The sequence below is a fragment of the Crocuta crocuta genome, unplaced genomic scaffold (assembly GCF_008692635.1).
Source record: "Crocuta crocuta isolate KB4526 unplaced genomic scaffold, BGI_CrCroc_1.0 scaffold102, whole genome shotgun sequence".
Lineage (NCBI taxonomy): Eukaryota > Metazoa > Chordata > Mammalia > Carnivora > Hyaenidae > Crocuta > Crocuta crocuta.
The window spans coordinates 333,329-360,732 of record NW_027530019.1 but is presented as its reverse complement, the minus strand read 5'-3'; the positions used below and the strand labels follow the sequence as shown (position 1 = coordinate 360,732).

The 27,404-nt window shown below is 34.4% G+C and overlaps 1 protein-coding gene across 2 annotated transcripts in view; it reads left to right on the top strand.

Annotated features, from left to right (window-relative positions):
• The window catches only part of UNC13C (unc-13 homolog C), a 558,456-nt gene extending 541,500 nt beyond the window's left edge, over window positions 1-16,956 (top strand). For both annotated transcript variants that reach the window (XM_077764313.1, XM_077764311.1), the window contains 3 exons: window positions 9,761-9,853; window positions 11,886-12,045; window positions 15,109-16,956. In XM_077764313.1, the coding sequence (XP_077620439.1) occupies window positions 9,761-9,853; window positions 11,886-12,045; window positions 15,109-15,394 (539 nt within the window). In that variant the 3' untranslated portion in view covers window positions 15,395-16,956. The remainder of the gene's footprint in view (window positions 1-9,760; window positions 9,854-11,885; window positions 12,046-15,108) is intronic.
• Window positions 16,957-27,404: the final 10,448 nt, after the last annotated feature.

Genomic DNA, 27,404 nt, shown 5'->3' with positions numbered 1-27,404 from the left:
CATACTGATAACACCATTTATAAATATTTTTAAAGTCTATTAATTTATATAATATATAAATGCATAATATTTGTACTGACCAATAAAAATATAAAACATTTAAGGAATAAGTTCTTAATTATTTTTAACTTCTATTCATTTTAAGACACAAAGAATGTGAGCACAGGAGGGGCAGAGGGGGAGAATCTGAAGCAGTCTCCAGGCTCTGAGCTGTCAGCCCAGAGTCCGAGGCAGGACACAAACCCATTAACGGAGCCACCCAGGCCCCCTTAAGGAATACTTGAAGTATTATTCTTAACCTTTCTTTAACATTTTGTAACTTTATATATTTGGCAAAAATCTATTGAGTACCTCCTACATATTAAGCATTGTATTCAGCACTAAACATTTGTGACCATGGGCAGGATCTTTTCTTCACAGAACTTATTTTTGGTGGGCAAGACAGACTAGAAGCACATAAATAACGTAATGCAACATCAAAGAAGTGCTGTGAGAAAAATAAAAAGGGTAAGAATGCCATCACCATTTCTTAGTGATCCATCTGTTTTAACAATGAAAGCAGTTCCCCAGAGGGACTTGGTGGGAAAGGTTGGTAACTAATTTCATGTTGCTCTTCTTGTTTATTTCTTTTATTTAATAATCTTGTTTTTCCTGTTATGAATCTTCACATAGTATAAAAACCTCAGGTGAACTTCAGATCTCGTTTTGTAGACTTTCTCTATAATTTTAATTGTTTCTCCCCAGGATTTATCTTTTTATTCTTATGTCATCATAGATAGTGTGATGTCATTTTAACACAACATTGAATAGAACTTGTGCCATTGCTAATACACACAACTCCAAACTCCCAGAATCTTTATAATTAAACTGCCATGAGCATCTTTAAGTTGCTACAAAGCAAATTTTTCAGAATCACCTATTCAAACAATAGTTTTAACTGTTTGAATTCACATTTTTCCTGGAAAGATGGCAACTTGACTCTGTAGCTATTACATTACAAGAAGAGAGTATTTCTGTGTAGTAGAAGTCAGGCATAGATCAATACCTATTTAGTTTGATAAGGAAAATCTCCATTGAGTATGCCCATAATTTCATTATTTCACCACTGACTCACTTACCCAATATTCCAACATTAGAACCAAGAGACAAATCTTTGAAACTTACATTCCCATTAAAGAGTTCATTTCTTTTTTTTTCAAACGTTTATTTTTGAGAGAGAGAGAGAGAGAGAGCGTGCAAGCACATGTACAAGTGGGGAAGTGGGGGAGGGGCCGAGAGAAGGGGATAGAGGATCCGAAGTGGGCTCCCTGCTGATGCGGGCTCCATGCTGATGGCAGCAAGCCTGATTTGGGGCTTGATCTCAAGAACCTGAGATCACTACCTGAGCCAAAGTCCAACACTCAATCAACTGAGCCACCCCAGCACACCCTCCCCCTTCCAATTCACCCCTTCTTACTATCTACCCTCCTGTTCAGTCCACACATCGTCCAGACTTCTGTTCTTTCACCTCTTTATGGAGCTTCTTCATTGTGTGAGGCACACAGATAGGCACTGGGAATATAAAACTAAGAAGATTGTGCCTGCCCTCATAAATTCAAATCTAATAATAAGGGATATGTATCCATTTGATATCCATCTGATAGTTATAATAAAAGACATTCTTGTATTTAAATGGTGCCAATATTCATTGCCATGCTTTATACAACACAACTTCTCCAGTCTTCTCTGAAAAAAATATGTATCTATACATAAAATATAAAAATGTTCTCAGCTCTTGAATTTTTGGACATTACTTTGTTTCTTTCACACATGAAAAACAACTTGGCTACATTTAAAATTCTAGGATCATAGACTCCCTCATAACTTTGTAGGCATTCTTCCATTTCCTTCTGAATTTTATTTTGTGAGGAAAAATAAAGGCCAGCTGAAATTCTCTCCCATTTCTTCTTGGATATTTTTCTTCTCCCTCTCTTCCTCCTTTTTCTTGCTTTCCTTCCCCTCTTTTTACTCCTCTTTGTCTCCTTTTTTCATCTATATATATTTTGTGCTTTATTCATTTTTCTGAATCCAACTCAATTGTTTAAAAATTTAGAATCTTTTAGCTCCTAAAGTTTACTTTTTATTATGGCTCCATTTTTTATTCTGGTTTCTTCAGAAACATCATTTCTAGCAATAGGCTTTTTTCTTTGAAAAAGCCCTTGAGATATTGTTACTGTTTTCTTGTATTATAGATTTTTTCAGAAGCCCCTTATTGAGTTTTATGAGTTTATTGATCCTCAAAGATGATGGTCTATTCGGATAACACATCTAGGTAAACCCATAAGATAAATACCCACTTCTCAACAATATTTGGTTACTAATACATACTGATACTGAGATTTCATTAAAATCGAGAGAGAGAGAGAGAGATACAGCATGCATGCGAGCAAGTGGAAGAGGGGCAGAGGGAGAGAATCTCAAGCAGGCTCTACACTCAGCACAGTCTAAAATATTTCAAGTTAACTAAACTTTCCAAAACAATTCTAAAAGGCTACCCAACTAACACAGTGACTTAGTTCAAAGATTTGACACTAATCTCAAATCTTATTAATCACTGATAAATTTTGCAGCAACACACTTCATGCTATAGCTATGGAAACTCACTGATGTAAAGCAGAAATATAAGATGTTTCAATCTAAGTTTAAACATAGAGCACAGAGATGTAAGAAACCATATTGTTCCAGGAAGCAAAATTAACTTAGATATACATTTGAATGATTACTGTGGAGTTTAATGGGTAAAATACTAGGGTGTTTAATATAAAAAGTTACAAATGCAAGCTAAATTCTATCACATAAAAACATAATAATTTTAAGATATCCAGATACTATTCATCTATGTAGTATGGTGTTTATCTTTGATTTCACATCTTTACTGCATTTTAGTTCACTGAGATTTTAAATGTCGTAAAACAAAACAAAACAAAACAAAACAAAACACCAAGACACGCTGTTTCCTGTTTGATGTGGGAAAGGGGCAGGGAGGGAAGAAGCTATTTAATAAACATCACAGCATGGAATATATTGTACCCAATAAACCAGAGATCTTAAATCAAACCCATGTTTTTCCATTTAGTGATTTGGACAGGAAACATCTAGGCCCCAGTTTCACTGTATGTTAAATGTACACATTATCTAATATCAAAGCAAAATCTTATACCTAAAGCACTTAGTACAGTGTCTGCCACACATAAATGGTCAAAACTTATAGCCATTATAATTACCATGAGTTTCTCCAAATGTATATTAAACACTGTGGAGTTAATGAGCAAAGAACAAGGAATGAACAGGAGAGCCCAAGAAGGGATAAGAGGAAGATAGGGATTCAAGTCAATAAGCCACTTCCTGGTTTATTCAACCCAACCATCTCTGATAATGTCTAACAATTTAACTCAAAGTATGTAGGCTACTCCCACCTGGAGTCACAGACCTGCCAGCTCTGATATTCGACTGTGACACTGCCAGAACGTTGTCCCGTTTGAAGTCCTCATCCCCCTTCTTTGAGAGTTCCAGCAAAGATTCATGGGAACAAATTCTAACCCCCTTCTGAGATGCTTAGGCAGGTTAGCTAACATGTAGGGGTCCCCTGAGAAGCTGTAATATTTTTCATATAATATTTTACAGGATGCTTATTGGGGATGTGGGGTAATTATCAACTTGGACTATCACATGAATAATCATTACTAAATATTTATAATATTATTTATTCCCTCCCAGAATATGCTAAAACTATGGAAGATGAGAAACTAACTCTATTAGAGTTATTTATCTATTAGATAACGGTATATCATAATCTGATAGTACTTAGGATCTTCTATCCTCAAAAGCTGCTCTTCTAAAAAGGACTTCAAATAAAGCAACCAGTTCTTTCATCCTCCATCATTTGCCAATGTTTATTCACATAAGCTGTACTCATTCCTGAAGTGGAAACCCCTTATGGAATGTAGCTAAGAAGGAAAAAAATCTGCATAATTAACTACATTACCAGGCATAACCTGGTTGCTAGGGAGTGGTATCAACACCTGGCCATGAATTCAGGACCTGGAGTCCTTAAGTGGCAATCGTGAATAGCGTAACTATTAAAGCAATAATGGCAATAATGAAAAACCTTTTTAAACTAGTTCCTTCCTAATTCCACTTCTTTAGGGTTGTGACACTAATGTGACACTTGCATTTCTCAAGCCTGTGTTTGACTTGATTGAGCAGTAAATGTCACATTTTGTGTAAGAAAAAGAAATGTTTATTTTTAGAGTCTAGTAAATGTTTCCACCTAGGCAGTTTCACAAAAGTGTTCAGGAATTGCTGAGTACTTAAGTATGATTTTCATTGTTTTTCCTTCCCAATGCAACTGTCTGTATTTCCTTAGCAAACACACACATACACAGCATGTACCAGTAGAAGAATGAAGAAAACCAGTTTGTAAAAGGGGAAAACTTCTATCTGTGCATTTAAACAGTATCTTTTAAAAGGTTCTAGGCAAGTTTCTTAAGCTGTTGCTTTAAAAGGGTATAAAATTTTTCCTCCAAATAAGGGCATCAGACAGAAACCCAAAACTTCCTCACTAGACTTTTATATTTTCCACCATAGAAATATCTCAAATTCTATAACACAATTAAAGACTTTAAATTCCCTTGGTGATTAGAAACTCAAAGAAATGACACGTCCTGTTGAGTGCTTTGATGGAAGGTTTCGGTCACTTACAAATACATTAAATCAATAACTTGCCTGACTATCATTTCATGATATTTACCCAGGGCAGAAACCAGCCACTGCTGCATCACTGCTCAGGGAATACATCTAAGACGACCTGTCAGAGTTTGAACCACAAATCCAGGCACTGATCCGGCTGTGATCCTTAGTGAAACCAGAGGCAAACATTAAACCTGGATGCATTTTCAGTGTTGCTCAGAGGCCTTTTCTCATCAACTGTGATTTCAACAGTAGTTGAAAAAACAAACCGAATATTTTTATTAATCAAGAAAACTCATTTCACCAGAGTCTCAGTTAATAAAACATTTCACATTATAAAGAGAGAGTTTTCCCTATTAGACACGTGAGGGCTCTAAGTGTCTGTCATCTCTACTCTATTCAGCCCAGAAAGTATTAGTGAAGAAAGGAGAATCCCAAGGTTTGGAGTGGAATGTCCATACTGGAGTTCTTTACTTATAGTCCTTGATCTAGATAACCATAATATTCATAGATTTTTTCCCATAATTTTTGTATTTGGGAATTATGCATGAATCTTCAAGGAATTTAATAACTTCGAAATATTCTCTTGCTAAGAATTGAATTATTATAATAAACTTGAAATCATTTACTAGCAGCTTTTCAATGCAAGGCTCAAAATAGTCTATATATTGTTTTTAATTATCTCTTTTTAACCTCACCACAATGCTTCCAGGTAGGTGGTTTTATCCTTACTTTAAAAATAAGAAAATGAAAGCTCATGGAATTTTAATTAAGTGTTATCTCAATGACTGAGAGCATCTTCATATCAAAGCTGTCTGATTCCATTGCCCAGGATTTTATGGTATTTGAGGAAATCAATAATATAACTGAAGATTATTTGTAGGACAAAAAATGAAAATATTTTTATACTAGACGTGTTTGGACAGGGCTTCATAGGATAATGGGTAAAGGGTGTTCCCAACATGTAGTTTGTCTTGGTGAAAACATGAAGAAAGTTTTCAAGAATTAGGCTAATGAGAACAGCATGGACCAACAACACAGATTAACTAAAAGGTCATCAGAAGCATCCTAGGAGGGGTGCCTACGTAGCTCAGTCAATTAAGCGTCTGACTCTTGATTTCAGCTCAGGTCATGAGCTTATGGTTTGTGAGTTCAGACCCCACATCGGGCTCTGCACTCTTAGTGCAGGACCTGATTCAGTTTCTCTCTCTTCCTCTCCCTCCCCCACTCCTGATCATACGTACTCTTTCTCTCAAAATAAATTTTAAAAAAGGGAGGGAGGCATCCTAGGAAAGCAGTGGGTTTTTAGGACTCCATACATGGTACAGTGAGATGCAAGTGTGAGTCTTTCCAGAAGAGAATGGAGTGATGAGAATGATCCATCTTTTACTCAAATGAAAGGAATTATTTCTAAAAATAAATATGACTGTGCCACTCATGGCCAAAAACTTAAGAGACTTCTCAGCAGCTCTGGGATAATGTCTAAATACTTCTAAATGGCATGCAAGATACCAGGATTTTATCTAAGATTTCCTCTTACTACTCCTTCATCTATGCTCCATCCTTACTGAACTACCTACAGTTTCCAGGACATACTATCTTATCTTATGCTTACACATGTGTGCTCATGCTATCTCCTTCAGCCCCTTTGAATAAAAGACGAATTCTAACTCAGCCTTCAGGGGCCTTCTTCAGGATTTTGTCCCCCGTAAAATCCCTAATAATAGTTGTTAAGTAGTTAATGTCTATATTTTAAGCTCTATTCCTCCCCCCAAAGACAGTCTCATTGTTCCCCAAAACAAACTATTGGGAAAACACTCAAAGCATTTTCATTAAAGTTATGAGCAAAATATTAACTCTGTTAAGCAAAGTCCCAGCAGGTATCAAATGACACACCCAAATATAGATTATTTGGAAAGGGTTTAATAAAGAAGGTATATAGAAAGGTATGAGCAGGGGACATAAAGAAACCAGAATGAAGAATGAACTACTGAACTACTCCTTGCATTAACAGTAACAAAGGAGGAAGAAGCACCTAGAACCAGGAAAAATATTGTCATCTAGGGAGGGCTGCTTGAGGGGAGTTGTGATATTTGGTTACAGGATTTTATCAGCACACGGTGAGTCCACAGGAAACTAAAGAAATAAATACCTGACCTGATTCTCTTCCCCCCTCCCCATGTCTTGCCAGGGCTTCTCATTGGCCAGACCCAAATAGACACTAGAGTGTAGAGATACCACTGAAATTGTCAGCTGCTGAGGGCTGACAGCTGAGGGCAGAGTGGAGAAGGCGGGGGAAATGAATTTGGAGAGTCAAATGGAGGTTAACAAGCACATCTACTTTTAACACTGTCATGGAACCATGAATTTAAAGAGGTAGTCCTGGCACACTCTGTGGCTGGTTGTCCCCCATTTGGCTCAGGTCATACTGTCTGCTAAGTAAGCCACCAGTTAAAAAATGAAATGACCAGCTTGCTGGCACTTCCTAGGTTTAGGAGTATTTCTCTTGGAGTTTTCTTCCCTTTACCTCAGGTAAAGAAAGCATTTCCTATCCTCCTCTCACGTTCTATCTTTCAATTCTTTTCTTGTCAAATGAATGGAATGGGCATGGGTTCGGGGTGAAGTCCTTGTGGTGAACTAACTCTTAACAGGTCTTGTTGAGAGGTTCTGGCCCAAATCAGTGATTCTCTGAAGGTATAAATTTGGAATCTCTTAAAACTTTTATTTTCAGCTTTGGTCATTAGCCATGTATTTTACAAAATGTAAGATTCTTGTTAATCTCATATGTTGCTTATGAGAAGATAAATTGTTAAGATCTCCATGGGATAGTTCATGGATTGGAAGAACAAATATTGTTAAAATATGCATACTACCCAAAGCAATCTACAGATTTAATGCAATTACCATCAAAATACCAACAGTTCACAGAAATAAAATGATCCTAAAATTTATATGGAATTATCAAAGACCTGAAGAGTCAAACAGTCTTGAAAAGAAGAACAAAACTGGAGGTATCCCAATCCCAGATTTCAAGATATACTACAAAGCTATAGTCATCCTAACAGTATGGCCCTGGAACAAAAATAGACACCTAGGTCAACAGAACAGAATAGAAAGCCCAGAAATAAACCACAATTATATGGTCAACTAGTCTTCGACAAAGCAGCAAGACTATCCAATGGGAAAAAGACAGTTGCTTCAACAATGGTGTTGGAAAAACTGGACAGCTACATGCAAAAGGAATGAAACCAGACCACTTTCTTACACCATATACAACAATAAACTGAAAATGGATTAAAGACCTAAATGTGAGACTTGAAACTGTAAATATCTTACAAGAGAGCACAAGCAGTAATTTCTATGATATTGACTCTAATAACGTTTTTCCAAATATGTCTCCTAAGACCAGGGAAACAAAGCAAAAATAAACTATTGGGACTACATCATAATAAAAAGCTTCTTCAGAGTGAAGGAAACAATCAATAAAATGCAAGAGCAACCTAGAGAATGGGGAAAGATATTTGCAAATGACATAGCTGATAAAGGGTTAGTATATCCAAAATATATAAAGAATTTACAGGGGCACCTGGGTGGCTCAGTTGGTTAATTGTCCAACTTCAGCTCAGGTCATGATCTCATGGTTCATGGGTTCCAGCCCCGCATCCAGCTCTGTGCTGACAGTTAGCTCAGAGCCTGGAGCCTGTTTCGGATTCTGTATCTCCCTCTCTTTCTGCCCCCCCCCCCCCCGTTCATTTATTCATTCTCTCTCTCTCTCTCAGAAATAAGTAAAACATCAAAAATTTTTTAAAGAATTTACGCAACTCAATACTAAAATATAATAATAACAATCCAATCCAATTAAAAATGTGCAGAAGACATGGAGACATTTCTCCAAAGAAGACATATCAACTTATAAATATGAATATAAGTATTCTTATAGTTTGTTTACAATAGCAAAAGACTGGAAACCAAAATATGGTTTAATAAATTAGGAAATATTCATATAATGGAAAGGCCAAACATTATTTTAAATGTTTTAAATATTTTAATGTTTTAATTATTTGTAAATTTTTCAGTGATTCATTTTCAGACAAGTACTCATTGAACAATTACTTTGTAGTTAGTGCTGTGATTTCCTAGGGCATATTAAAGAATGAGGGATAGCTTTATACATCACTGAAATAGAATGATCTTCATATAATTTTAGGTGAAAAAATAGAGATAAGCTAAAGGATAGAACATGTGCTCCTATTTGTGGGAAAAAATACATATGTTCATAGGTGTTAATATATGTGTATATATTAAGAGGTTGCTGTTATTAACCCTATTTTACAAATAAGAAAACAGACCAGAGAAAATGGCAAATTCTGATCAGAGAACTGGCAGAGGTATAACTGATTTGAATTCAAATTTATCTGACCCCAAATGACAGGCACTTTCCAGTATAGCATTTTACCCTTGACTAACTTTTACTAGGGGAGATTGACTACGCCTTTTTATTCCATCAATAGACCTTGCAAATATACATTATAGAACTTATCACACTGTATTGCAGCAGTGTGTTCATAAGTTGGTCTCTCCTGGACTACTGCAGACTTCATGAAAGCAGGTGAATGAAGTTCTACAGAGCCATCTTTGTGGCCCCAGTGCTTTGGCATGGCATGTTGTAGAAAAGTTCTTACAGGAATGAAAAGGAATAATACATCTTTGTCCATAAGCAACAAATAGAGCTTAATTAAGTGCCTAGTAAGGCAAATGCAAGTTGTTTTAATGGTAATACTACTAACAGAGTGTCTCATGAGATCTGTGGATCATATGAAATTTTAGCTCAGTGGGCTAAATATGATTATACCAAAGCCACAAATCTACATAGCAAATTAGTGAACATTTATCAGTACCTATTATGTGCTATTACTGAAAAGAACCAATCATTTCCATGAACACACTTTAAAGTCTCTAATGAAGAAAATGTGCATGTCTATTATTAAAGTAGCCTGAAAGTTCGAGCCAGTAAATATCTGCTTATTTGCAGGTCGCCCCTCCAAAGATTCAGTGGGTCAGATTTCTGTTCACGTGGACATCACCACTACCCCAGGAACTGGAGAGCATAAAGTCACTGTAAAAGGTATATATAGAGTCCAGATACACCAAACAGTCTAGTAGACTTTAACCTTTGTGATAATATGATAAAATTTTTCTGAGATTTCTTTTTAAAAATATTTGATGATTTTAAGGCATGCTCACAATTTTTTCATGAAACCAGAACTTTTTATCTAAAACTGAAAAAAAATCAGTGACATAGATATTTAGCCTACATTATCTGAAAGATCTAAATGGTTTAAATACACTGGTATTATATGTCAAAACTATATACATTGAACATGTTCTCTGGGAGATGCTAGGATATACATTCAACATTACTGCCATGGTTGGCTTCTCGTCAAATTTTATGTTAGGTCAGTATGTTCTTACCGATGAGATTTTGGGGTGATGGAGGGTTCGTGGGTTCCAGAGGCAATGACCAAGAAAGAATTCTTAAAGAGGTCTCTAATGCACAAAGTTGATTTTATTAAAGTACTAGGACAGGGCCTATGGGCAGAAGGAACTGCACTGTAAGCGTGGTGGGTGATCTTTTTATGGAGCTGGGGGAGATAAACTCAAGAGGGAGTTTCCAAAGAGACTTTCACATGCTAAGGGACTTACTGGAGGCTTAGCTATTGTCAAGGTAAGGTTGTTTTCCCTCTAGCAAGTCATTAGCATTAAGACAGTGGAGAGTTCCGGAACCCTGGCCTATTGATTGCATTTTTCTGGTAAATTCATGGAGACTCTCACCCCTTTAACCCTTGTGGAGTTTTTGTTTTGCTTTTGTCCTTTCATGTTTTGGGGTAGCTGGGAGTGTCCAAGGAATATCACACAGGTCCCATCTGGGGTAGGAGATGCTGTTAGCCTGCACTTTGCCCTCAGCTTGCCTCAAGCTCCCTTATCATTACTATTCATGTTACTTATGTATTTACTTCTTTTTCTATTTGATTTCCAAAACTGACTTTTTTTTTTTTTAATAACTAGTTCAATCTATTGGTTTTACATTACAAAAATAAAATCTGAATGCGGGGGTCATTTTGAAGGTGAAAATTTAATGGTTATTATTTTGCTCAATAAAACCATATTCTCTATTTTATATTATTAAAGACTTTAGTCACAGTATCCACCTTACTAACAACCATATCCTTGTAACACATTCTAAAATTGCATTACCTAGTGTATGTTTGATTTATAAAAGTAACACTACTATAGTCTATAAAAGATTATGTAAAGTATTGGCACATGGGAATGCCTACCTACATATGCCAGTCTTTAAATATTTTTCAAAAATATTTTGACACTATATATCAAGTGCCCAAAATTTTTGAACCCTCTACATTAACTATTTTAATCATAGTATACTTTTTTAAGATTTTCAAAGGATGAACAAAAGTAAACATATGAGAATGTACACTGAAGAATTATTTACGATGTCTGAAATTAGGAAACAGCCATAACATTTACAATAAGTGATTGGTTAAATACAGAATGGCATATCCATATAGTAGAATATTTGCAATTGGAACATATATAATTAATTAGAAAGCTACCCACGATAGATTTAAAAATATAACTATATAAGACTACAACACATTGATGCCATTCTGTATATAAAGTAATTATTGAAAGCATATATATCAATGTATTAAGACATTTACTGATAAACTTATAGATTTAATCTTAATCTATTTTATATTTTCTGTATATTTTGTAGATATTTCATGAACATATCTTCATTTTTCAAATGAAAAACATCACATTTTTACTTAACCAATAGAGCCTAATTAACCAAGAGGAATGATAACTTTTCATTTGTAACAAAAGTCATTTGAATTACAACTAGCTTTTTACCATACCAATGCCACACAACTTAGAGGTAAAAGCTAAACTGAATACATTCCAGAGAGTAAATTGTTTTTTCTTCAAGGATATGTTCTTATCAATGGAGTAAGGGCACTATCAAGTGCAAATTATGGTTTGATACATCATTTTTAAAAAATTTACTCTGAGGATCAAAGTAATTCCACACATTTGCTTGCTAACATTTAGCATTCCTTTCCTTTTTTGATTTTTAGTGATTGCTATTAATGATCTAAACTGGCAGACCACTGCAATGTTCCGGCCCTTTGTGGAAGTTTGTATACTGGGACCCAACCTAGGAGACAAGAAGAGAAAACAAGGCACAAAGACAAAAAGCAACACGTGGTCACCCAAGTACAATGAAACATTTCAATTGTAAGTCATCACCAGACTCATCTATTCAATCAGACAATGGCCGTTTATGTCTAAAACTTATTGAGGGGTTTAGGGTAGGAATGGCACTGGGCTTTGCTAAGGAAAACAAAACCTATAGTTTTTAAGTATTCCTGTTCGTCCCTCATCCCATGCAAATTAAGACAGGTATGATTTTACTTCCCTTCCAGTGCTCAACAGCTGTTCAGTGTCTACCATGCATCAGGCACTATTCTGAGAGTTTGGTATGTGTAACAGGAGGTCTCTGCTCTCATGGAAGTTACTTTCTAGAAGTGAGCAACATATGATAAACAAATCACAAATAAAAAGTTATCACTTGATATTGAATACTACATAAAGAATTGAAACAGGCTGATCTAATAGACTGGTTGATTGGCTGCTTAGATTAGGTATTTGGAAAGGCTCTCTGAGCATGTGTCTTTTAAATTAAAACTTGTAGGGGGGGGGGCGGAGAACCAGTCATGCAAGGATGTGGGTTGAGAGCATCTCAGGCCAAGCATAATTGCTAGTGCAGAGTCTAAGGTGGGAGCACACCTGGCATATTTAAGAAACAGTATACAATGGGCAAGGGAGTGTGATAAAATGAGTTTGAAGAGGTGACCAGAGTACAGGGACAGAGGACTTTGCAGTCAGAGTAAAGGAGACTAGATTACATTACAAGTTTAACAGGAGGCCTTGAAGAATTTTCAGATAAGAAAATGATCTGATTTATATCTTTAAATGATTATTCTGTTTGCTGTGTAAAAATAATAATTATAGGGAAACAAGACCAAACATAAAGAAAAGTTAGAAGTCTATTGTGGTAGTTCAGGCAAGAGGGAATACTGACTCACCAGATGGTAGTAGGGAAGTGGAAGTAAGTAGCAGAGAGATGGAAAGAAGTGGAAAGATTCTAGGTATGCACTGGAAATAGATACAATCTATAGAACTTCCTGTCGACTGGAGATAGCACATGAAAGAAAGAATATTTAAGTTAGGTTTCTGAAAACATTAAATTGAGGATAATTCAGGACAGTCTTATTTGCAAAGGAATTTACTAGGATATGAGAATGGAAGGACTATAAGCAATAGTAATCTGGGGCCAGTAGTGGCCAGGTTATTACCTATACTATACATGAAGGAGAGGAAGACTGGTTACTAAAATTGGGAAAACAAAAACTTCAAATGTCCTCAGTCACCTCAAAAAGAGCAATGGCCTTCCAGGGAGGGACAGTATTCTAGAAGTAGCATCACACAAAAGAAGCCAGAGTAATAGACTCTGACCTCATTCTCATCGTTACTTCTGATTTCCTGAAGTGCCTCCCTTTTGGCCAAAACCAACTAGAAGCCGCAGTATGAAGAAACTTCACTGATATAATCCTTACAGGTCATCATTCTACTTCAGAGTACAAGGAGAAGGATGGAAAGTATATCCAGTTGAGACAAATGTAAATTATCTGGCTCTAAATGAAGTAAAAAATGACGTCTACGTTTTTGGCATAAGCAGTTGGGTAGATAGTGATTTATTGAGATGGGGGAGCGGGGACAAGAGACGAGGAGATCAAGTACTGTTTTAAGTCTATTAATTTGGAAATGCCTGTGGTACATTCCAGAAGAGGTATCAAATATATTGTTGGGTATAACTTGAGAATCATCTGCATGTAGATGTAATTGCATAAATCTAGACAAGCTGACCTACAATCATAGAAGAAAGGACACTGCACCAAACCCTTGGGGTTTACACATGCTTACCAAAACACTTTCTCACTGGTTTGGTTCTTTGCTGGTTTGTTTCACTTTCTGAGTTTCCCAGAGACTTTTCAGCACACTGAGTTCTAAATACTAAATTTTGTTACCACTCATTAAACTTAGCCTTCCTACCACATCTATTAAAATGGCTCTAATAGATTAATCATATCCACAATACTTCCTAATAAACCAGCTCACAAGATTCCACAGATCGGTCTCTCTAAATTATATAAAATGTTAACTTTCTAGGAATTACTTGAATCATGCAACATTCAGCTGTGACACTGTGAGGTACCAAGACCATGATTCTGGGGAAAAGGCAGCATTTTGATGCATTTTAATTCATAAGAAGATCTGGCTCCTATTTTCTTTTGCTCTTCTATACTTACTCATCAGTCTTCCATTTTCTTTCACATTATCTCAGGTTGTTTCTAAAATAAGTACACACTTCAGTTACCAGTGTTGCCCAGAAACAAAAGTTTGACTCTGCAAATATGTGATCTAACAAAAAAAAGTCACTCAGAAAAGGAAAGGATTTGGAAGCTTGTACTGCTGACAAACAGATGTGCATGCATTACAAAGTCAAGGATATCTGAAAATGAAGTAAAATAAGGGGCAGGGGGGGATTATTCTCCATGTATTACCTCTCAGCCCTCTTCATTATGTTCAGTTCTGCACTGCCAAGTTGTTATTAGTGGAGGACATCCTCAGCCCCACACTTGACAGGTGTCTAACTGTTGCCATCAGAAAGAACTGGCATTGAAGCATCATGCTCCACTGGAACTGATTTACTCTGGGGATTTGTATCTCATTTGGCATCTTGTGAATAATCTTGTTGTTTGTGTTAGCTTGATAGTCTGTGTTGTTTATTCCCCAGAGAAAAGGCTCCTGGACATAATAGTGTATCTAGAAGTCTGAGGTAAAGAAAATGTAATAACTGATGTTGAAATGGCATAGAAATTCTTGCGAGAACTACCTCTTACCTTGGCCAAGCCCCCAGTACCCTAATCCAACCCCTGTATCAGTAGGAAGACCATATTAATATGCTCAATATCAAGATAGTAAAGCGTATTCAGACTGATTTCCTATTTCTATATAGGCAAAGACATTTTTCAATTAGATTGCTAAGTAATATCTGTAAAAACAATCTAAATAAAATGTAAATGACATTTGCATCAGAGTTAAAATACAATGATGCTCTATTTGCCAAACAGTATTCTGAGAAATGTATAAAATTTTCACCAGTATTTTAGAACCTTATTGATCCCTAGGTGAAGTAAAATTTTTGCTCAGAATTCTCATTTTTAATCCGCACAGCATTCTGGGTAATGAAAATCGGCCAGGAGCCTATGAACTTCATCTATCAGTTAAAGATTACTGCTTTGCCCGAGAAGATAGAATTATCGGAATGACGGTAATTCGGCTACAGAACATAGCAGAAAAGGGAAGCTATGGGGCATGGTATCCCCTTCTGAAAAATGTCTCCCTGGATGAAACTGGTTTGACTATCCTTAGAATACTCTCTCAGAGGACCAACGATGACGTGGCTAAAGAATTTGTAAGACTGAAATCTGAAACAAGATCTGCTGAAGAGAGTGCTTGAAACAAATACTGCAAGATATCATCTTCAAAAATTCATAAACTATAACTAACTGTTTGACTACTGCATGCATGTGCAAATACATGGGAATGTTTCATAGTTCACTGTGTTTCAGTGTTTGCCAGTACTCAGTGTCCACAAAGTATGTGGAAAACTTGCTGAACTTTTATACCAATTCTGGTCTTTGAGAAATAAATGTTCCATGAAGTGCCAAAATTATGATGTAAAGTGAAATATTCAGAATATGTTTTAAAATGTTTCATTTCATTACTAATTCTCATCCTTTAAATGTACTGAAAACACAATTAGGTTTTGGTTTTGGGTGGTTATTTTGATTCATCCATTGTCTTTGTTAAATTAGCTTATATTGCCCATAGATTACAAAGCATTTGTTACCCAAATTGTTTTATTTAGACTTACTTCATTGTAGATGTCATACAAAGAACTTTTTCTATCATAACTAGAAATACAGTCACTTCTAGAAAAAGTTTGTAATTTTATAGTTGCAGATCTATTGTGATGATTTTTGCATACAAATTAAAATAGAAAAGGTGGGAAATATTTTATGCTGACCAGTTTCCAACCTTTCTGAAATATCACTGTGAAGAAATGCTATTAAAGCAAACTTACTTATACAAAGCAATGCTAAATAGAGTTTGTTAACAACGTTTGATATATTGACAAAACTTTGTTCTTTAAAACTGCCAAGGTCACATCACATTTGTAAAAATGGTAAGTTGATGCATTTGCCATCTAATACTGTCTTGGCTTTACCAAATTTCATTCTTTAGAAAGTCTTTGGGTAGAGGGTTTAGAGATGCAATGGAAGGTTTGTATCTTCAAATTTACCTATAATAAGAAACTATACTGTTAGTGTTTTCCCTCTGACAGTTATGACTATCTATCTCCTTATTTATTTAGCACTACAATCATTTAAATGCTTTTTTCTTTTTAAAAATATTTAACAATTTATACTGAATGCAGCATTACTATATATTGCACTGGAGCAAAAAGACATGTCTTCATCTATTTAATGAAAAATGTAAAATAAGATCTAAAGAAATTGCTTATAATTTTATAATTTATGTTATTTGTAAGCCCAAAATGCATCAGATACAATAGGAAAACAACTTAATACAGCTTGGTACATAAAGATATAACTAGATTGGATTTTGATTATGAAATGGTTTTTGGATCTTTGCATTTTCTGTAACTATATGGTTTGAGTTTTTAAAGTCTGTATCTATTACTTGGTTGTAGAACAGTACTTTGTAATTGTAATTTATGGTCATAACTGTTAGTGGACAACATACACATGCAGATACAAGAATCTTACAATGATTGTGTTTTGTGAACAAGCCGGTCTATGTTAAGAACAGAAGTGAATAGTATCATGACTCTCAGAACCATTCTGTTACTGGGTGTTAAAACACATAGCAGTGACATCCACTACTTCATGTTAAATTGTTAGGCAACTGCTCTGTTAATGACTTCTCCAAATGCATAGTACAATACTATCCTCTGGCATATGCATTAATAAATGGATGTTTATTGAACACAACCAACGCTTTATTGTATTTTCTGCCTTTTTATTTCATTTATACAACATAATTTCATTCCTTAGGAAGAAAAACCCCAGACTCTCTTTACTGGATATAAAGCTTTTCACATTATATGGTTCTACTGTCTCATTAAAATTTCAGTAACTTTTTCCAGGAGTTGTATTCACGGAAACAGCTCCATATTACAAGATCATGACACTGAAAATAAGGAAGCAGTAAGGTATCTATATACCTCCATGTCTCTAAATATTGTTAAGACCCACGAGGAAAATACAATATCCAACATATAAACAAGCAACATTCTTAAATAAAACCTAAATATTAGAAATGATTTTATTATCTTATTGAATGATTAATTCTAGATTTATCTTACAGTGATTTTACAAAATACTGACTTGAGCTTTTTAGGAGCACATCGGTATGAAGCATGATATATCTGAAGAAATGGTAGTTTGGGTTCATATGGATCACTTTAAAAGATTATGAGCTAATTTTTTCTAGTATTTGTTTAATTGGATCTATTAATTTTGTCTTTTAAAATATATATATATGAAATGCTAATGGTAGTGTTGTGAATTGAGTGAGTGTATTTATTAACATCACAAAGTTCAGATAGTAATTTAGAAATACTTCTAAATTCTGCAGGTTTTACGGTTTCTCCAGAAACACAACTCCTGTTGTATTTACATACCCAAATTAGTAATCACTCTGAAGTTCTCAGTGATCACTGTAAACTGTAGGATCCTTTAAATGTGTGGTAATTTATTTTTCTTATTCTAGATAAGGTGCACAGAGACAAAGCTCTGTTACTCATCTACAGATAGACTTCACATTAGAAATTCTTTTTTTTTTTAAATATATTTTTTATTTATTTCTAGGAGAGAGAGAGAGCGTGAGCAGGGGAGGGTCAGAGAGAGACGGAGTCACAGACCGAAACAGGCTCCAGGCTCTGAGCTGGCAGTCAGCACAGAGCCCGGCGCGGGGCTCGAACCCACGAACGGCGAGATCATGACCTAAGCGAAAGTCGGATGCTTAACCGACTAAGCCACCCAGGCGCCCCATATTAGAAATTCTTAAAGAAACATGAAAATCACATTTGGCCAAAATGAAGTACTTTAAAACACAGAGGAGCACTTACTATTTAAAGGAGCTCTGATGAATGATCATTTAAGTAATCAGATGTCCCCATCACAACCTCCTCTAATTCATCTTTATAGGATAATTTAAATATTGAATTTCCCTTAAATGAACCACATTTATAAATGACAATTCTAGCTTAATGTTTTTCATCTGGTCTTTTAAAAAAAATGTTTGATGCGACCATGATTTTCTCCTTTCCATTTCTCTCACTTATACAAAGGCATTAGTACACCATCTTTTTCATGAAGTAATGGAGTAAGTTTAATCTTTACACTTAAATAATAATAAAAACAATCATTTGTATGGGACTCAGCAGCCATCCCTGAATGGCTGTCTGATTTCCCCATTAACCACATGCAGTACTCTTGGACACACCAGGAAGAGACGGTCTTGCCTGGTGCTACCTGCATTCATCTTCACTCCTGTTCTTTGTCGGAAATAGTTGGCTCTTGCTCTCTGACTCCCAGCCCTCCACAGACCGATGATCTCTCTGTTTGAGGCTTCTGCTGTTTGTTTTCTTAAAATCAAAAACTAGGATATATGGCTTAATGGGAGACAAATTCCACATTATGACAACTCTGAAATCAACATACATTTTATAAACATTGGCACATTATATTTCACTTGATGTTTTCTCCTTTAATAGTTTATAAAATAATCCATAATGTGAGGAATAACTTTTTAGAAACAGGAAGTATATTTACAAAGATTTATAAATGGAGGAAAAGAAAGTAATGGTTAGTTACTGATTAAAAAACACACCGTGTCTGTTTCAAATTGCATATACTCTGTGGGTAAACATTTGTGTTTTGACAAATTCATTGAATCATGCTTGTTGAGTATTTTTCCATTTATATTCAGGAGCTATATTAATCTTCAGTTATCTTTTCTTGTAGAGTTTATGTCTTGATTTGGTATCAGGCTATTTATGGGCTAAAATGAGCTGGGAATTGTTCCATTTCTACTTCCTGGAGAGATTATACAGAACTGATTTAAATGCTCCCTTAAAATTTGATACAATTCAACACTAAAAATATGTCAATCTGGGTTTCTTCTTTATTATGAAGTTTTCAACAACAAATTCAACTACCTTAATGGATATAAAACTTTTAAAGTTATCTATTTTTTCTTGAGTTTAAATTTGTGCCTTTTAAAGAACTGCTCCATTTCACTCGCGTTATCAAATTTATAAATGAAGTTTCTGTAGTATTCTTTAATTATCCTTTAATATTATTTAATATGTATACTGATTTTTCCTCTTTAAATCTTTATATTGATATTTTATGTTTTGTCTCTTAATTTCTTGTTCAATCTGGCTACGGATTTACCTATTTCATTCATCTTTTAATAGAAACAGCTTTGAATTCATTAATTTTTTTTCTGTTTTGAATGTCAATGTCTTCTGTTTTTATCTTTATTATTTTCCTACATCTGCTTAATGAGCATTTTTTCTTCTAATTAAAACGAGATCTTATATTTCTGATCTTGTACCATGTGTCTTTTAAAATGCAAGCAATAATACTACATACTGCTTCTAAGCACTGCTTTAGATTTATTTCACAAATGTTGATATGTTGTATTTTATTTTTTTAAGTTTAAAAATATTTCCTAATTTCCCTTATATCTTCTTTGATCCATGGGTTACATATTAAGTGTCTTATTAAATTTCCAAATATTTGGGAAATTTTCCATATATATTTTCTGTTATTCATTCTAGTTTGATTCTACTAGTTAAAAAATACTTTTATGATTTCACTTCTTTAAAATTTAATAGTATTTATTTTATGACCCAAGATACGCGTGGTGAGTATTCCAAATGCATTAGAAAAGAATGTATTTTGCTGCTACTGGGAGGAAGTTCTACCATCAAGTCAAATTTATTGGTAGTGTTCTTCAAATCTTCAATATTCTACTGATTTCATCTCTCTTTGTTCTATTAATTACTGTGAAAAAGTGAAGTCTCAAATATAATTATGAATTTTTCTATTCATCTTTTCATTTTTGTTTTGGTCTGTATATTCTGAAACCCTGTTGTGATGTCTTCTTGAAACTCTATTATGTAATGTCACTCTTTTCTCCTGGTAGTTTTCCTTGATCTAAAGTCTACAATAACTGATATTCGGGTAGCTTTATTTTAATTAGGGCATAAGTGGTACACCTTTTTTCCACTGTTTTTCTCCTAAACTACCAATATCACAATATTTAAAGTGTGGCACTTATAGACAGCATATAATGTGCATCATTTTTTAATCCAATTGACAATCTCTATTAATTGGTGTATTTACCACTTTACAAAGCTAAGTAATTGGGTTTTTTAAACTGCAAAACTCCTGAGCTGAGAAAGTAAAATAAAAAGACTCATGGTACATCGGTCTTTTGCCTCCTTTACAGAAAGGCAGTTAGGCTACAAGTTTGAAAGATTATCATACATTAAAGCATCTACACTGATATTTCCTGGAAAAGATATGACAGATCATAAAGTTTAAGAGCTAAGAGGAATGTACAGATCATTTAATCAAAATTCTTCACTTAAGATTAAGCAAATGAAACTCAGAGATGCAATGACTAGGCTAATATCAGCCAGCTAATAATACCCAGAATACAGAGGAGCTCATTCTCCTAAAGCTATTTTTTCTACCCCACCCCAATAGATTGTCTGGAGCACTTTTTATTACTCTAAGACTGGTCCTCATGCCTGCTCCTCAGAAAGCAAAGAGATCAATTTGGGCCATATTATGATTATATACCAAAGGGGTATCTAAGTTAATTCTCATATTTTTTTGTAGCTATGGTAATAGATGGATGAGTAGTCTATTAAAATCTAATATTATGGGGTGCCTGGGTAGCTCAGTTGGTTGAGCATCCAACTTTGGCTCAGGTCATGATCTCACAGTTCTTGAGTTTAAGCCCTGTATCTGGATGTGTGCTGACGCCTCAGAGGCTGGAGCCTGCTTTGGATTCTGTGTCTCCATCTCCCTTGGCCACTCCCCTTCTCATGCTCTCTCTCTCTCTCTCTCAAAAATGAACATTAAAAAAATTTTAATGTAATGTTATAGGATCATATGGTACTTCTATTTTTAATTTTTTGAGGAACCTCTTGTTTTCCACAGTGACTATACCAAGTTACATTCCTGCCAACAGTGTATGATGGTTCTCTTTTCTCCACATTCTCATGAGCACTTGCCATTTCTTGGCTTTTGATTTTAACCATTGTGACAGGTATAAGGTGTTACTTCATTGTTGTCTTGATTTGTATTTCCCTGATGAATACTGATGTTGCAGACTTTTCACTTGTCTATTTGCCATCAGTATGCCTTCTTTAGATAAATGTCTCTTCAGGTACTTTGCCCATTTCTAATTGGATAATCTGTTTCTTTGGTGTGGAGTTGTATAAATTCTTTCTATATTTTTTATATTAATCCCTTATCAGGTATATCCTTTGCAAATATCTTCTTCCATTTTGCTGTGTAAAAGCATTTTATTTTGATGTAGCACCAATAGTTTATGTTTGCATTTGTTCTCCTCACCTCAGGAGACATATCTAGAAAAATCTTATAGCCAGTGTCAGAGAAATTACCACACATGTTCTAGGAGTTTTATGGTTTTAGGTCTCATATTTGGGTCTTAATTTGGGGCTTAATTCTGTGGATAGTGTAAGAAAGTGGTCCGGTTTCATTCTTTTGCATGTGGCTGTCCAGTTTTCCCAGCACTATTTGAAGAGACTGTCTTTTCCCTATTGTATATTCTTGCCTGCTTTGTCAAAGACTAATTGACTGTTATAAGCACTGGTTTATTTCTGGGCCCTCTATTTTTTCCATTGACCCATGAGTCCTTTTTTGTGGCAGTACCATACTGTTTTGATTACTACAGTTTTGCAGTCTATCTTGAAACCTAGAATTGTAATACATCTTTGTTTATCTACCAGAGATTTATCCAAAGAAAATGAAAACATTAATTTGAAAAGGTACATGCACCCCTATGTTTATTGCAGCATTATTTACAATAGCCAAGATATGGCAGCAGCTCAAGCGTCCATCGATAGATGAATAGATACAGATAAAGTGTACACACACACAAATATTACTCAACCATAAAAAACAAAGAAATCTTGCCATTTCAAACAATATGAAAGGACCTAAAGGGTATTATACTAAGTGAAATAAGTCAGATTGAGAAAGACAACACCATATGATTGTATTAAATATGTAATCTAAATAAACAAATGAACAAACAAAAACTAGAATCAGATTTATAAATGCAGTGAGAAAACTGATGGTTGTTAGAAGGAAGAGAGGTGAGACAGTGAGAAAAATGGGTGATGGGGAGCTGGAGACACAGGCTTCCAGGTATGGAATGAATAACTAACAGGAATAAAGGTACAGCATAGGAAATATAGTCAATAGTACTGGAATAGCATTGTGTGGTAACAGATGGTAGCTACACTTGTGGTGAGTGTAGCATAACATATAGAGCTATTGAATCAATATGCTGTATACCTGATACTAATGTAACATTGTGTGCCAGCTATTCACCCCCAAAATTTAGCACTGTAGAAAAGGTTAAAAGTATTGCCACATGCTAATCATTTTCTTTATTTATGTACTTCAATAAATTCTTTTTATTATTTTTATTATTCATCTTTTGAGAGACAGAAAGAGACAGAGTGAGAAGAGGGAAGGGAAAGACAGAGAGGAAGACACAGAATCCAAAGCAGGCTCCAGATTCTGAGCTGTCAGCACTGAGCCCAATGTGGGGCTTGAACTCATGAACCATGAGATCATGACCTGAACCAAAGTCAGACACTTAACTCACTGAGCCACCTACATGACCCTACACTTGGATAAATTCTAAAGATTCATATTCTGTGAAATAGGTTTTTATTGTCAATTTTATATTTAAGAAAACTGAGCTTTGAAGAGTTGAAATGATTTGGCCAGATTCATACACATTCTTATTTGTTTATCCTCATATAAAGAGGGTTGGACATATTCATAACCAATTAGAAAATATAATAAGAAAAAATAAAAAATATATCCTATTCATAACAGCAACAAAATTCTAAGAAACCAAGGAAGAAATCTAATACACAAGGCATAAGACTATTTAAGGAAATTCAAAAACTTAGAAGGGCTTAGAAGATAACACAAAGAAAATAAGGTTTTCTTTATGGATGACAAAGCTCAATATAATGATGGCAATTTTTTCCTGATTAATCTACAAGTTTTGTTATGTCCAATGAAAAACCCAACAGTTTTTTTGGTAATATATTATAAGCTCATATAAAAATTCGTAAATGTGAAATAAGAGCCAAGTCTATTTTGAAGAATAATCAAGCATTCCACCAGTTGCACATCTCCATCAGACATCAAGGTTTGTCATAAAACCGTAGTAAATAAAATAGTGTAGATCTTACATAGTTTATTTCATGGTCTCTTTATCTATTTCTAAGTTTCTTAGAAATATATCTACAAGGGGCACCTGGGTGGCTCAGTCAGTTAAGAATCAGACTTCAACCTGCTTCAGATTGCATGTCTCCCTCTCTCTGCCCCTCCCCTGCTCACACTCTCTCTCAAAAATAAAGTTTAAAAAAATAAAAAAAAGAAATATATCTATGAATATGTGAGAAACTGCTATCATGTGGGATAGACTAGGCTTTTAATAAATGTAGACATTCAGATATATTCAATAAATTTATATATTCTATATCATATAGAAATAGATACAACCAAGTCTCAATACACAACACAACAAAAACAAACTCAAATTAAGGTGAATTTCACATCTAATAATTAAAAGTCAAGCAGTAATATTTTAGAAGAACATAGAATTGAGAAATGATTTCTTAAGCAGGAATTAGAAAGCATGAAAGAGAAGAGAGAATAAATGATTAATAAATTTAAACATATTAAAATTTAAAATTTTTCTATGATGGAAGGAACAAGTTAAATGAATAGCCATACAGAGAAGATCTATTTTAATATGATTACGCAATAATGGATTCAACCACATTTTGGCTCATACAAACAAATCATTAAAAGCCCCAATAAAAAAAGTGGGGAAATTATCAATGAGTAATCCACAGAAGAGAATTCACTAATGAATGACAAGAAATACATTTAGAAATGCTTACTTTCCCTAGAAATAATAAGATTGCAAAGTATTTCTCACTCATCAAGTTGACAAAAAAGAACCAACATAATATTTTGAACAATACCTCATCAATGTCATTAAACAAGATCTTAGAAGATACTGCATATCTGAACTTTATGAGCCAAAACCAAAATAAAATATGCATAAGAGGCAATAAATAGCATACATTTTAATATTGATGGCAGGAAAGAGAACTAAATAATGGCAAAAAATATTGCATGTGGGCAGGAGAATCCTTTGTTGTAGGGAGCAGTCCTGTACATTGTAGAATGTTTAGCAGCATCAGTGGCCTCTACCCTAAGTCAGTATAATTATGGCCTTCACCTTAGATAACAGCAAAAACCACTCAGCACTGTTAAACCCTGCACAAACAGGTTGGCTGTGTAACAATTCTCTCCTCTTTCTTCTACCCTTCTAAACTCTCAGGGCTTAAAAATTGCAACCTAAGCCAATTGTGTCTCTCCAGGGCTGCTTCTTTATGAGAGTTTAGAGATAGCACTCTAAAAAGCAGGTGTTTCCTAGTAATGCAGTCTCTGTAGAACTTGGTAATGGGGTCTCTTTTGTGCCAAAGACTCTGCCCTGGGGCTCATCTCTCCCTTTTTTAACACACAGGGAAGTACTGACTATGTGTTGCTAGAGTTCATCTTCTGTGATAATTTGCAAGAAAAATACTCAACTTAAAATTTCACTACTGATTAATTTATAGTTCTTTTCACAAATATAGTCATTATCCTTATATATGCATAAAGTAACTTCTATTTTAGAGCTACCAGTCAAGAAATTTAACACATTTATTTCTTGGGGAGTTTGTTTTGTTTGTTGGTTTGTTTCCTTTGGTTTATTTATTCAAAGTTCAGTTTACTGATCTTTCTAAGACTTCCTTTTTTTCTGGAGTAATGAATCCTTTTATTTAAAATATGAAATCTTTCAGGTCAAAATATTTTTATACTTATCATTATAATCCTACTGAATCAATTACTTATATTTGCTGTATCAATATTTCTTTTGTGAATGATTCAGTATTCAATTTTCTTTTGTGCTCTCTTGATCTCAATACTTAATAACTAATCAGTACCATTCACTCAGTGTTAGAATATGCCAGTAACTATTCTAAATGCTTTATATCCATCAACGTATTTAATCTTCACAGTATTATTAAGAGGTTGGCATTACAATAACCATTGTAAAGATAAGAATATTGTGGCTTAGATTTAGTAAATTCCTCTATGTTATGAAGCTATTCAGAAAACAAGATTTAAACTCAGTGCAATTCCAATTTTAAATTCAAGGAAAAAAAAAATCTCTAAGAAAAAAGAGGGACAATGACATACCTATCATGAACATTCATTAGAAGTGCCTATTTTTATCAAAATATATTTAAGCAACAACCTACAAAATCTAGAGGAAAAAAACAGAAACCAGAAAATATGGCTGGGGAATTTAATATGATACCATCTCAGAAATTCATAAAGCCTTCCAAAATAGTCTTAGACATTAATGATCTCAACAACGTAATTAATGAGTCTGTGATATTAAATATATATGTATGTATATAATCCTATATTCTACAAGTGGGAAATAGAAGTTGCTCTTCAGCAGAAGAATATTTACAAAAATAGGTAACAGGATACAAAGGCAAACTTAATACATTCCAAAGGATCAATAACACAATGACTATATTTCCTAATCATAAAAATGTAGGAATAAATTATTAACAAAGAATGCTGAAAATTACATTTATGAAAACTAGTGTATTATCAAATAACCTACCTATGCCTATGGAAGAGATGATAATAACAATAATAATACATTAAGAAATACTTGAATGTGAATTACCATATAAATACAAGTTAGACTGTATGTGAAAGCAATAGCCTTAAATATATTTATTCTAAAAACAAGAAATGATAGAACATATTAGTATCCATCTCAAGAAGCTGGAGTATAAGCAGAGGAGTAGTCCAAAGACATAATAAAAAAGAAAGTACCAAAACTAAGGTTTAAAAAAAAATGAGACCCAAGAGGTATCCTACAAAAGAAAACCCCATACACTTTAACAAAACCTAGGTTTATCAAAGTCTAGTTCCCCGAGATTTATAGGATAGATAAATCTCTGACAAGACTAACCAAGAAAATAAGAGAGAAGATATTACTGTGTGAAATACAGAATGAAGAGGGGAAATATAGACATAATATAAGTATAGTAATAATAAAGCTAAAATGAAAAGTCTAATACATAGATGAAGCAAATTCCTAGAAAAATATAAAATCCCAAAAGTGGCTTAAACATATATAAAACCTCAAACTCTTAAGCATTTAATATTTGTGAAAAATTTCTCAAGATGTTCACCTGTCCAAAATGCCAGTGAGTGTTTAAATTTGCACAGCCCCTCTGGAAAGCAATACAGCAGCACTGAGTGGTCCTACTCCATGGGCTTTATATCCCAAAGAAGCTCTCACACAGGTTTAAATATTTGAGATGAATTATACAAACATGTGGCACAGGGACAAAGCCTAAAATGCATTATGGTTTTTTTTTAAAGTATGAAACAACAAAATCTAGAGCTTATTATTTAAATGTTTAGTTATTTATTTTGAGAGAAACAGAGAGAGAGAGGGGCAGGGGCAGAGAGAGTAGGAGAGAGTCCCAAGTAGGCTCTGTACTCTCAGGGCAGAGCCTGACACGGGGCTGGATCCCACAAACCCATGAAATCATGACCTCAGCCTAGATCCAGTCAGGTGTTTAACCAACTGAGCCACCCAAGCACCCCTAGAGCTTGTTATTTATATTAATCAAGAAATACATACAGTTCATGAAAAATATGTATTTTAAAATAGCACATGTGGGGGGTAAAAATACAATTATCTTAAGATGGTTGCAATCCAGGGGATATGGATCCATAATGGGAATGGGGATTCAGGATGAAGAGGAAACTTTTTCAATCTTTTAGAAGGTAAACATGTTTGGGGAAAAATTTAAAGAGATTCTTCTTTCTAACCATTTATTTCTATTTGAATAATAACATATATTCTAGATATGAAATCCTCATTAAAAGAAAAGTCAAGTTATACCAGTATTTAAATTTTAGGGTTAATGCTCTTGAAAAAATGCTTTAATTTTGGTAAAATGCTATTACTTTTATATCTGCAAATAATTATGC